Raw genomic sequence first — 12,636 nt, 5'->3', positions numbered from 1 at the left:
CTCTGTACCCTGCCTGGCCTGGAAAGTCTTCCATGTGGCTGAATTTTCTTAGGACATAAGGTCACTCGCTTGAATAGCAAACATTCCAGGTCTGAGCGCTTCGGGACGGGCCATGCTTTCTGACCCTCGTCCCCACAGCTTTCCACCAACTTCCCGTCACTCAGATGCCCTGTGTGGCACAGCACATGGCAGACAGGCTCTGGTCAGAGAGTGCTGGAGTTGCTGCTCTCTGAGGGGGATGTCAGCCTGGGTTGGGACACTCTGACCTAGCTCTGTATGGCCTGGTAATGACAGCAGACGAGAGCTGGGACTTCTGGGAGGCGCCCACTGAGAAGTCTTTCCACTGCTAGGGTGCACCCGTGGAAAGATGGTTTTGGGAGTGAGGAGAAGGCAGAGGGAGGTTTTCGTGAATCACAAGCTGGCCTTAGCCTCTGTAGAACGAAGAATAACTGTGGACCTGTCGTCCTCTGCCTCCACCTTCTGACTGTGTCATGGAGCTCGAGTCCCTGCATAGCTGCAGCCCCTGCCCAGCAGCCCTTACCACCAGACTCGAGTGTCAGGCTTCGACGCCTCCCCTTTCACCCTTCCTTGGGGTGTTTGTATGAGGTGGAGTATGTCCCGGCTTAGCCCTCAGGGTGCCCTAGACAGACCACAGATCTGAACAGTTCTCCAGTCTTCCCAGGCCTTCTGAATCCTCCAGCCCCTTATTGCCATGCACTTGTAAGGAAAGCTTACCTCTCAATGCCCTGCTCGCCACCTTTCACTGCGGCAGGGCTCCACTCTGACCCACACACCGTCTGTCTGCAGTTGCATCATGCCAGCTGCATTGGTGGCACCAGCAGCAGCCCGTGCTGTGCGGTCAGCAGCAGCTTTGTGCTGCACTGGCTTGCGTGCTACTTTCTTTTTTTTTTTAAACATTTATTTATTTATTATGTATACATCATACAGCTTTCTGCCTGCATGTATGCCTGCAGGCCAGAAGAGGGCACCAGACCTGATTATAGATGGTTGTGAGCCACCATGTAGTGGCTGGGAATTGAACTCAGGACCTCTGGAAGAGCAGACAGTGCTCTTAACCGCTGAGCCATCTCTCCAGCCCCCTGCGTGCTACTTTCTTTTTCTGAAGGCTGTGGCAGAGGATGCAGACAGAGATGGGAATAGTGGGGTGTGAGAGCTCCCAGGGTCCCCTCTAGTGTGGCACCCTCCGGGAACATGGAAGCTTCTTGACATAGTGGGGTAGATGAACCCACACTGACAGTTGTGATCACCCTAAACTGTAGCCCCTCGGTGCACTGCAGAGGTCGGGATCTGTGTCCAGTCCCGGCCTGGAGGTGTGGGTAACAGTCAACAGTTTAGTCCCTTATCAGTGTGCACACTCTGAGGACTGTAGGGCTTGCATGATGAAAGAACGGGAATGAACCCAAGTGCCAGGCGTACTGTCTGCCCGGGGTCTCAGCACACACCTCGCTACTGTAAGCCCAGGAGAGCCTTGGGAACGCCCATCTGAGTGGTAAGCTGTTCTGTGTGTTGGCATCTCAAGGCCTTGACGTTATTTGTCGATTGTGTGAAAGCTTCAGTTGCAGTTGAACCAGGATCTCAGCATCTTGCATCAAGAGGACGGCTCCTCCAAGAACAAGAGGGGCGTCCTGCCGAAGCACGCCACCAACGTGATGCGTTCCTGGCTCTTCCAGCACATAGGGGTGAGTGTGCGCCGGCTATGCCACGAGGGACCCTGGGACGACTGCCCTCCTGGCCGTGTCCCTGGGGAGACTGACTAGCGCTGATTGCAGCCTAGGTCTAGGTGTTGATACTATGCTGCGGCCACAGTGGGGATTGAGCACAGGTCCCTAATAATGGCTTCAAGAAACTTAAACTGCGGCAGGGATCCCCACTGGTGGAAAGAGAATCAAGTCACTTGTGTGTCTTTGGGTCTGATGGGGCTGACTGGAGAAGAGGCAGAGGAAAGGACGTCGGAACAAACAAGCCACCCATGGATCCAAGAGGGAGATGCCGGGAGCCACGGGCACATTTGGGCACAGTGAGGAGAGCCCATTTAGTTTATTAGTTTATTTAGTTTAAAATGAGTGACCCAGGCGGGAAGGGAGCACACAGTGTATACAATAGAGCTGCCAGTGAGGGTGTGTCGGGTAAAGGACAGGAAGTGACAGCCAGCGCAGTGATTGTGTGTGGTGCCAGTCAGGGTTCCTCACAGAAGTGCAGCATTGGGAGCGCCCCCTCCCTACTCAGCTGTCAGTGTCTTAGCACACTTCCCCTTAGTGAGTTTATGATTTCTCCATCAACCCTGTCATAAGGACCAGTGAGGACCCCTCTCCTGTCAGGCTGTGCTGCCAATCCTCCTTGTCCTCGCTTCTTTACAGCACCTAGGTATCTAACCGGTGGGCCGCAGTGACTACTGTCTGAGGCTGGCTCCGTGCTTCTGTGTCTGACCGCACTTCTCATCTCTTGTTTTTACATGTGTTCTAAGGACAGGCGAGTGCTTTCCTCTGGCTAATTTCTGGAACAGGCTCTTAGTGTGTGGCCAGCTGGCCTCAGACTTGCTGCTTTCCCGCATCTCCGTGCTAATGCTGCAGGTTTGCACAGCACTGCTGGTCCCATTAGCTTATGAATTTTGTGTAGGACAGTGGTTCTCAGCTTTCCTAACACTGCGACCCTTTAATACAGTTCCTCATGTCGCACTGACCCCAACCATAACATGTTTTCATGGCTACTTCTTCCTTTTTTTAAAGATTTATTTATTTATTCTATATGAGTACACTGTAACTGTCTTCAGACACACCAGAAGAGGGCATCAGATCCCATTACAGATGGTTGTGAGTCACCATGTGGTTGCTGGGAATTGAACTCAGGACCTCTGGAAGAGCAGTCAATGCTCTAACCACTGAGCCGTCTCTCCAGCCCCATTGCTACTTCAGAACTATAGTTTAGCTACTGCTATGAATTGTAATGTGTTATTTTTGGAGCTAGAGGTTTGCCATGGGTTGAGAACCAACCACTGGTTTAGGGTAAGAGCAGACCCTGTGTTCACAGCCTCAAACTGAGCCACACTCTCATCTGCCAGACCCAACAGTTCACCCTATTGATCAGTTTGTAGAGCTCTCTGCCAAGGCCAAACTGATGCCATTCTATTACCACTGTGGTGTGCCGTGACTTTTCCAGATCAAAAAATGAAGACAGACTCCTTCCTTCCTTCCTCCTTCCTTCCTTCCTTCTTCCTTCCGTCCTTCCGTCCTTCCTTTCTCTCTTTCTCTCTTTCTCTCTTTCTCTCCTTCCTTCCTTCCTTTTTTCTTCCTTTCTTTCTTTCTTCCTTTCTTTCTTTCTTCCTTTCTTTCTTCCTTTCTTTCTTTCTGTTACTGTTTTTGTTTGATGGTTGGTTTGGGTTTGTTTGATTGATTTCAAGATAGGGTTTCTCTGTGCGTTGCCCTGGCTGTCTTAGAAATCACTTCCTAGACCAGGCTGGCCTCAGATCCACAGAGATCCACCTGCCTCTGCCCCCTGTGTGCTGGGGTTAAGGGTGCGCACCGCTCTACCTGGTGATACTGCTTTTTTACAGGTGCCACTCACACCGGGGCCCAGCGCTCCAAACTAAGGGATTTGATCCCGTGGTTTTGGAGTGCGTGGCTTCTTTGCCTCCACACACAGCAGTCATCAGTCCTGAGGAGTGGTTTGGGTTGTTTTGTTTTGTTTTAGTGGAATCAAAATTATTTTCTTAGAGTATGTCCAGGCGTTCTGATGCTTATTTCTGGCTTAGGTTTGGGCTTGCCTGTGTGTCATTCTTGGTGTGTGCATGTGTGTGGAGACCGGGTGTCAACGCTGGGAGTCTCCTCCGCTGCTCTCCAGCTTCCGTCACCATCCCGCTCCGCACAGGGATTCCAGGCCAGGCGCCGTGCTCAGGCTTTACACGGTGCTGGGTCTGAGCTCAGACCTTCACCCTGGTCAGAGGCACACACGGAGCCATGGCCCAGCCCCTCATTCTGCTTTCAGTTTTGTTTTCAGTGAAGTGTTCTGTGACAGTAGAGCGGGCACTCTATACCCAGACTTGCGCTGAGTTTGTTTCTTTACCGACCACATAGGTATCAGTCTGCTTTCCAAAATTATAATCGGCATCTGGGACAGCCACCTCAAAGGGGAAAGGCTTTGCGTTGGCTCACAGTTTTAGAATCCCAGCCCGTGATTGGTAGCATCATGATTGTATGCCTTCGGTGGGGGTATCCAATGGCTATGGTGGGACATAGAACAAAGTGCGCACCTCACAGCCAGGAGGTAGGAAAGGAGAGGGTTGGCTTCCAGTGTGCCTTTTAAGGGGACAGGCCCCGGTGGCATAAGGTCCCCCCCTTTTCACCAGCTCACAACAGTAGCAGCACAAGGGGTGGTCAGTGTGAGTACTACAGCTTCATGTGAATCCAGCAGAGACTTGACCGTGAGAAAGCGCTCAGTGATGTCAGCCTACCCAAGCGTCAGTTTATTCATGGTTGAAGTAGGTGTCGTGTGTCACTCGTGCATCAAATCTCAGTTGATACAGATGTGCTGTGTCAGGGCTCTGCTGACGCTGGGCACAGAGGACACCCCAGGCAGGGCTGCAGCTCCCACTGCCATTCCTGCTACTTGAGCTCCGTGGGACCCTGGCTGACTGACTGTCTTCTCACCTCACACTGACGGCTGCTCTAGTGCTGGATATTCTCGGAAAGAGCTGCTGCCTTCCTACCTGAATGTTTCCAAAACAAGGACTTGTGAGGCTAGAGTCCAGTGTGCTCATGTTGTGGTGACCCCCAACCACAACGTTATTTTGTTGCTACTTCAGAACTCTAATTTGGTTACTGTCAGGAATTGTAATGTAAACGTCTGATATGCAGGGTATCTGATTTGTCACACCCAAAGGGGTCACCTCACAGGTTGAGAATCACTGGCCTAGATAGTCTTGGGTTTCCCTTTCTAAAACAGGAAAGCCCATGGTAAGGGTGACTGTCTCTATTTTTAGCATCCCTACCCCACCGAGGATGAGAAGAAGCAGATTGCTGCTCAGACAAACTTGACACTGCTTCAAGTCAACAACTGGTAAGATGGCTGCTCCCACACTGCACCCATCCCTTCGCCAGAGCCCGGTCTCCTGACGTGTTCTGCGCTCCGTCGGGGACTGCGGCCAGACACAGCGTGGGTTGGGTATACTGGTGTGTGTTTTTACCTGTCAAGTGTGCTGACCCAGTGACCCTCTGCTCTCCTTTAGAAACTTGCACCTTTAACCCAGCATTCAGGGGGCAGAGCCAGTGGATCTCTGTGGGTTTGAGTCCAGTCCCGTGGTCTATGTTCTGAGTTCCAAGAGAGCTTTGTTGAGAGACTCCATCTCAAAAAAAAAGCCGTGCCATTACTCTCAGCCCACAGCTCGGGGACCCAGTCCCACACGAGTCTGCAGTCACTCTGCTGCGTGGCAGGACTTAGAGGTATCCCCCAGAAAGGCCCGCCTAGAGAAGCCCCTCGTGCTTACAGGCAAAGCGTCTCTGCTGTGCTTGGGTCACACTGTTGGGTGGTCGGGGGCCTGGGCAGGCGCTCCCTGTTGTGAGAGCCAGCATCCATCAAAGTAGTGCACACGTGACGGCTGCACTCCGCTGTCCATCCCGTGTCTCCCTGTTGTTCAGGTGGGAAGCGGTGTCAGCTTCATGGAATTAGCATGCATAAGCACACGCTTCCACTCGGAAGCATTCCTGGCCTCAGATCATAGCTGTGCCACCGTGCCTGCCTGTCGCAGTTCTGGAATAACCGTCAGTCAGCCTATTTAGTCACACCGAGGTGCAGAGGCGTTGCATTTGGTTCATTATTTATTATTTGATTAGTAATTATTTTGATCATGCTGCCTGAGTCCTTTCCTACTAAATCCTTTAAATGCAATGCTGGCAAACATGTCCAGGGATCAAGCATGTCGCTGTGAATACTGGGAACTGTTCTTAGCTGGCTGACCCTCTGCCCCCTGCCCCCTCTGGTGGGGTTATTGGTGACATAGTATCATGCTGTGTAGCCCAGGCTGGCGCTCCTCCTGTGACCATCTGAGTGCCTCTGTGGTTATTTTTACCTGGTTACAACATGGTGTCACATTTAGTTGATGTGTCACCCACTGACAGATGTTCTGAGAGGCGACTGGTGCTGCTGGGCCTTCTGTCTATTGGACCTCGACCTCCCCATTCACTTCCTAGGTCCCCACCTTGCTTCTCTGCCCCCTCGCAGGACTGTCTGCTCTGGAAGGATCAAAACCAGCTTTCGGTGTTTAAAGCTAGTGAAGTGGCCTTGGAGCTGGAGTTGTAAAAGCTTCTCACATCTGTAGCTCCTCTCACTTGGCTGACCTTCCTCTTGTCACGTGGGGGTGGGGATGTGCCCAGTGTTAGCACCGGCCTCTGAGCACCCAGTGAAGCCCTGAGATGGCAGCCGGGGCATTAATTGTCCTCAGGTTGTTAGGTAGGAATCTAGGCCTTCCGTGACCTGTTCTCATCCTGATACTGCACAGATGAGGGTTCTCAGAGAGCATGCGTCACCACCACAGAACCTGAGCACAAAGGCTGGTGCTTGTCTCTGAGTCCAAGACGTTGTCTGGCTCCTGTGGAGGGCTCATGTGAATGTAGGGAGGGCCGAGCCCCTCATCCCTCTCAGCGCTGAGGAGGGTGAGCAGAGCAAGCCTGTCACAGGCTTGTCACTCCAGGTTCTGATGCGATTGGAGCAGGGTCACCAGGGAGCCCCAGGCAGCAGGTGTCCGCCCTAACAAGCCAGCATCTGTGTCAGGAAAAGCTGACTTGGGGGTCTGGGCTCCTTCCTGTACCCCACTCGCCACATTCTCATGTTTAAAGTCGACTACTTTGGTGTCCTGGAGGCCAGAGGTTAAGCTGTGTCTTCTTAGCATGTAGTCAGTGAGAAGCTGTGTCCCGCTGGTCAGCTCTTCTGTCTGCTGCTCTGTCTGTCTCTGTGGCTCACAGCCAGGTGAGTTCTTGGTCTCACAGAGCAGCGAGATCACGGTGTGTTCGTGGGCTTCGCGCTGCCGGGGTGAGGGGCAGGCAGTCCCAGGCTTCTCGTTTGAAATCGTCTTCTTTACACATCTTTTTATGTGTGCATGATGGGGTGGAGGGTCACATGTGCTGTGACACGCGTGTGGAGGTCAGAGGAGATCTTAGCGGAGTCGGCTCTGCCTTTGCACCTTCTGTGAATCTGGAAATGGGACTCAGGTCAGCAGGGCCTGTACCAGTTGAGCCATCTCACTGGCCCCAGGACACACTTCTTACCCCAGACCCCAGCCTGTGGTGACCACAGTGCACTGATGGTGGCTCAGCCTGCTGCTGGTAGCACAGGCGGAAGAAGGTTCTACAGCATAGCCCCTAGAGGCTCCCTACATTAACATCTCTAGTCTTCAGAGAAGAGTCAAGTCCATGGGTTCATGTTATTGTGAATATATAATTATATATAATCCACAGGAGTGAATTAGACAGGTTAAACCATGGCAGCATCATGGAAAAATGCTTTTCCTCCTCCTCCTCCTCTTCCTCCTCTCCCTCCTCTCCCTCCTCCTCCTCCTCCTCCTCCTTTTTCTCGTCTCCTTGTGCAGCCCTGGCTGGTCTAGAACTCACTCTGTAGACCTGGATAGCCTCGAACTCACAGAGATCCATGGACCTTTGCCTCCCGAGTGCTAGGGTTAAAGGCATGCGCGTGCCACCATGCCCAACTAAATTAAGTTTTTAAGAAAGATCTGCCCCGCTTTTCTGTAGACCTAGACAGTCTGTGCTTGTTTGTCACTTGTTCCTCTTGTCAGCATGGCTCCTAAAGGACGCCGTCCTGTCCCAGATCCTCACAAGCCGTTTGGCTTGGGTGCCCCTCTGTCCATGCTCAGGTTCATCAATGCCCGAAGACGGATTCTCCAGCCAATGCTGGATTCCAGCTGTTCAGAGACTGCAAAAACAAAGAAGAAGCCTGCTCAGAACAGGCCAGTCCAGAGGTTTTGGCCGGATTCTCTTGCATCAGGAGTGGCACAAGCAACACCCGGAGAGCTCGCCATGTCGGAAGGTGCGTCCGCCACTTCAGGTGGTAAAGGTGGGGACAACGGCCAAGTCAGCTGCTGTCTGCCGTGAGCCCACGCAGAGCTGTGTGCCTGAGTACAGGTCCCTGTCTTTGCATCTCAGACTCAAGGCTGGGAAGACGGCTCACTGGGTAAAGGCATTTGCCACCAAGCCTAATGACCTAAGTTAGGGTCCCAGGGGAGGACCAACTCTTACAAGTTGTCCTCTGACCTGCACACCAGGCCTAAAATATATTATACTCTCACATACACATGGAAGTGAGTAAGATGGGAGGAGATGGTCACGGGTGGGTGTGGAGGCTCACCCGTATGGAGAGGGAAGTGAGGCGTGTCTTCTGCCCGTGAGAACAGGTGCCTGTCTCCAGGCGTCCTCTGCACAGCGCTCTCCTGTATCCAGGTTTGCTTTCCTTTCCAGCCTCAGCATGGACAGCAGTCAGGCCTGTTCACCTGACTGCTGTCCATGCTTTCTTTGTGCCCGTCTCTTGCTTTTGACCTCCTCCTCCTCCTCCTCCACCTCTCCCCGTCCCAGCCATCATTCTGAGTCTCCAGCAGCAGCCGTTTGCATGAGCTCTGCAGAGTCTGGCTTCTTTTGTATGTGATGAGTTTTGTTTTGGGACAAGGCCCAGGCATGCTGCCCTGGGTGGCCTTGAACCCCTGGGCTCTGGCTAGGGTATGCACACCTCCAGCTGGGTGGGTGTGTGTGTCTGTGCAGAGCCTCGTCTTCCCCACCCCCATCCCCATCTTCTTCCTTCACTATGGCAATATTCTGCTATGTGCAAGGAGCTTTGGGGACAGTTTTTAATTTATGTTTTTGGAATGCTAGATGTGGAACCACTGGCCTCACTGCTGCTGTCCCACTGAGCCCACCCCAGCCCCCACTCACGTGAGAGTGTGCGTGCGCCCACACACACACATGCACACAGCAGTCATTAGCATTGGTGTTCTTTCCTATCTGCTTCATGCTGAGTTGTCTCTGGAACCCTTACTGCCACTGCCCTTCCTTCACATGACACCGATCCTGTACAACATGACTTTCTCTTAGGCGTTCTATACCTCAGCTTTCCAGAAGTGTGTGGGGGTTTTGTGCCCTCCTTTCCTGACTGACACGCAGGTGTAGGCTGAACAAGCAGGCAGCTGTGCTAAGTGCTTTGCTCTGAGGACTACGAAGGCAGTGACACTGTGTGCTCTGCTGCAGGTGCCGTTGTGACCATCACCACACCTGTAAACATGAATGTGGACAGCCTTCAGTCCCTGTCCTCAGACGGGGCCACCCTGGCGGTACAGCAGGTCATGATGGCGGGGCAGAGTGAGGACGAGTCGGTGGATAGCACAGAAGATGAGGGCGGCGCCCTGGCGCCCACACACATCAGCGGGCTGGTGCTGGAGAACAGCGACTCCCTTCAGTAGGAACGGAGTGGAACGGCCAGTGTGGAGCTGGGACGCCGGACTCTTTACCGTTTGCACAGCAAACATTTTACAGTTTTCTTTGTAACATGTTTTATATGTAGATATAGAAGAGTGCACTTTTGTATCTCACAGCTTCAAGACGTCTTCGCTGGTGCAGCAGCTTCCTTCAGATGTGTGTGTATGGGTTTTTAATGCTAGAAACGTGATGAGTGGCCCCTGCCCCTTGAGTCCCTGACGAGATTAAGGAACAGTGCTGCCATTTTCTAAAAAATTATGCAGTTGCAATTGAGTTCTGTGGTTTACAGCAGGTCTGGGGGCTGCTGCCAGTGTCGCCCACGGGTCTGAAAGATGACCTGCACGCGGGCTGCAGAGCGAGAGGACGCTGGCCCTGGTGGGCGGTGAGTGCTCACAACACACTTCAGTTCTCTCGGGCAGCATTCGCCTGTTTCATTTGCTATATAGAAAAAGAAACTCCTATTTTTACCTTGCTGGGATTATTGGATAAAAAGCTATTTTTATAAATCAGTTATTAATTGGATTATGACTATATTGAGGATAAATTTCTAGAGAAGCAACAGCACACGCTTGTCTTTCTACTTGGAAAGTTGTGAAAGGCAGCCACCCATGCATGGCCTCCTGCTCCCTGCGGAAGAGGAGGAGGCTCACCTTAGCTGCTAAAAGGGAACAACTGTCACGTGAGCTTTGATATCTCCAGTTTCTGTTCATATATGATGTGCAGATTGCGTTTTACACTCGCTGTAGCAACTTACAGAGCGTGCTAGCATCTCACAGAGTGTGCTAGCATCTCACAGAGTGTGCTAGCATCTTACAAAGTGTGCTAGCATCTGACAGAGTGTGCTAGCATCTTACAGAGTGTGCTCTGTAGGACGTACGGTTAGTGAGGGCTCTGCCGTGCCTCGTCTGACTGCAGTTACGTGGCTGCCGCCTGGCCGTGTTAACTGGGTGGTAATTTTAGATTTTTTTTTTTTTAGTTAAAACCCGTTATACATAGAATGTTTATTATAAACTAATATAAAGTGTGCTCTACACCACTGGCTCAGAGCTGGGGTAAACAGCAAACCCCTAAACTGTCCTTCTGACTGGCAGACACCTAGAAGTTAGAACTGTGGAGGTGCCATGGTGGTGGGCCACTGGTGGCTCTCACTGCCACTCCCCTCCTGGGTCCTCCCCTCTCCGTTCCCACTCCAGCTTCAGGACAGTTTGGGGACTTCATTTCCCAGTGTCAAGGCAGAGCAGACTGTAGGCTGAGGTCTGGTTTGATTCATTTTGGTTTACTTGGGAAGCTTTCTCTTAGGAAACAAGTGCCCGCTTCATGCTGAGCGTCTGTTTCCACAGCGCTGAGGCCCACCTGCTGAAAGGGAACCGCTGTGCCTTGGGCCCCATGGGTGGTAATTGCTTATGGACCAAGGTTACCCTAGGGGGAGCTCGTTAGCCAATTCACACTCTTCTGGAACACTTCACCATCCCCCCAAATGTCTTGATTCTCTTCAGCCATTGGGCACACCTGGACAGCCAAGTAGTCAGCACGAAAAGTGGGGGCTCCTGTAGAACCACTTACGGTGCCTCCACTACAAGAAAAAGAAAACAGCAAACTAAACAAAACCTAAAAGCTCCCAGCAGCTCCTTAGAGGAGAGAAGGACATCTTAAGCAGCCCTTCTGCTCCCTATTCACGACTGCTTTAGAATTTAAGTCGGGCGCACGGAAGCCTCCCGGTCAGCTGGCTACACTGGGTTTAGAGCAGAGGTACATCACCCTGCGAGCCCTGAGAGGTCTCACTCCCCTCCGCAAAGGATGCACAGCCCCTGCCGTCCCGCCTCTGTGCCAGCTAGTGGCTGCTCTAGCTGGGATTTGAGCACCATGACTCTTGTGTCCTTCCCAGTTGAGATCATCTTCCCTAAGCACTGAACTCTCACCTGCTAACCCCAGAGGAAACCATGAAGATCATAAGAGAGCCTGGGCATGGTGACACACTCCTGTTATCCCAACACTCAGGAGCCTGAGACAGGAGGTAAGCCTGGGCTATTTAACTTGACCCTGTCTAAAAAAAAAAGGGTTGTAAAAGAGCTGGCACAGGGTCGTATCCTTCCACCTCCCCATGCATAGAGATGCTTTAAAGTGAGTCCCGTGAGGCAAGCCTTGCTGGTTCATAGAGTTCCTGCCCAGCAGACTTGTCTGCCCGTTGCACCTTTTCAAGACACCTGATTACTGGGCATTGTGGCATTTGCCTGTATACAAGCACTTAGGAAGCTGAAGCAGGAGGATTACTGCGAGGTTGAATCTGCCTCTGGTGCCTAGGGAAACCCTGTCTCACAAAACCGAGCAAAATTCCTGCTCTCCTTTCCCCTGGCCAGTGGAGAAAACCTGAAAGTACATCTCCTTTGAGCTTTGTTTAAATGGCCGGATTCTAGCATTCGTTCCCGTTAAAGTTCTCCCTAACATTGGAGCCCTTTGAATGTCTTCTGAGACCTACAGTCAACCCGTGTCATACCTGCTGTTTGGCTGCCTAGCAGAAAATCTAGACTGGTTGACCCACCCATCTGGTGGGCTCCGGTTTTCTGCTTTCTTGAGTCCAGATTGTCGAATAGAAGTGTATATGCAATATGCACCGTGACCCTTCCCGCTAGGGCTGATGGGCCACTGTGTAGCCTGCTGTGTGGCCGGCGCACCTGTGGGGGCTGCGGGAGACTTGCTCCTCCCCCATGGCTGGCAGGGAACGCCCATCCCGCAGGCCCCTCCCACAGGTAGTGCCGGAACCCGCAGGCTGCCTTCTTCAGTTAAGTTCGGTCTTTGAAACTGACAATCTTTAAAATGTGAATACTGTAACAATATGTTTTCTTGGATTGTTGTCTTTAAAAGGATTTTTTGTGAAGCAACTGATTTATCAAAGAAAAAAAAATTAAAACCAGAAACACGCCTCGTGGCTGATTGATTCTGTAAAGCTTGTGCCACCAAAGCGGACTTCTTCACTCCTAGGCGAGACTCTCAGAGTGCGTGCATCTTGCAGTGACAACGAGGGTGGAACAAGCCGAGGCTACCCAGCTGTTCAGCCTCATTCACACCTTCAAGGGTGTGGGCTTCCATCAGTTGGCATTTTTTAAGGAAAAAGTTGTGAAGCCGATTTTTCATTGTAACTTTTCATACG

At 52.0% G+C, this 12,636-nt stretch overlaps 1 protein-coding gene across 6 annotated transcripts in view; it reads left to right on the top strand.

Annotated features, from left to right (window-relative positions):
• Nucleotides 1-12,408, top strand: part of Pknox1 (PBX/knotted 1 homeobox 1) — a 41,538-nt gene extending 29,130 nt beyond the window's left edge. For 5 of the 6 annotated variants that reach the window (XM_032888514.1, XM_032888515.1, XM_032888513.1 and 2 more), the window contains 4 exons: nucleotides 1,572-1,700; nucleotides 4,997-5,073; nucleotides 7,880-8,052; nucleotides 9,261-9,743. In XM_032888514.1, the coding sequence (XP_032744405.1) occupies nucleotides 1,572-1,700; nucleotides 4,997-5,073; nucleotides 7,880-8,052; nucleotides 9,261-9,472 (591 nt within the window). In that variant the 3' untranslated portion in view covers nucleotides 9,473-9,743. Of the gene's footprint in view, nucleotides 1-1,571; nucleotides 1,701-4,996; nucleotides 5,074-7,879; nucleotides 8,053-9,260 lie in introns of all 6 variants that reach the window. The other variant, XM_032888511.1, reaches the window with a different exon arrangement.
• The last annotated feature ends 228 nt before the right edge of the window (nucleotides 12,409-12,636 follow it).

The sequence above is a fragment of the Rattus rattus genome, chromosome 18 (assembly GCF_011064425.1).
Source record: "Rattus rattus isolate New Zealand chromosome 18, Rrattus_CSIRO_v1, whole genome shotgun sequence".
Taxonomy (NCBI): Eukaryota; Metazoa; Chordata; class Mammalia; order Rodentia; family Muridae; genus Rattus; species Rattus rattus.
The sequence above is the reverse complement of the archived record's forward strand: the minus strand, read 5'-3'. Positions and strand labels throughout refer to the sequence as shown.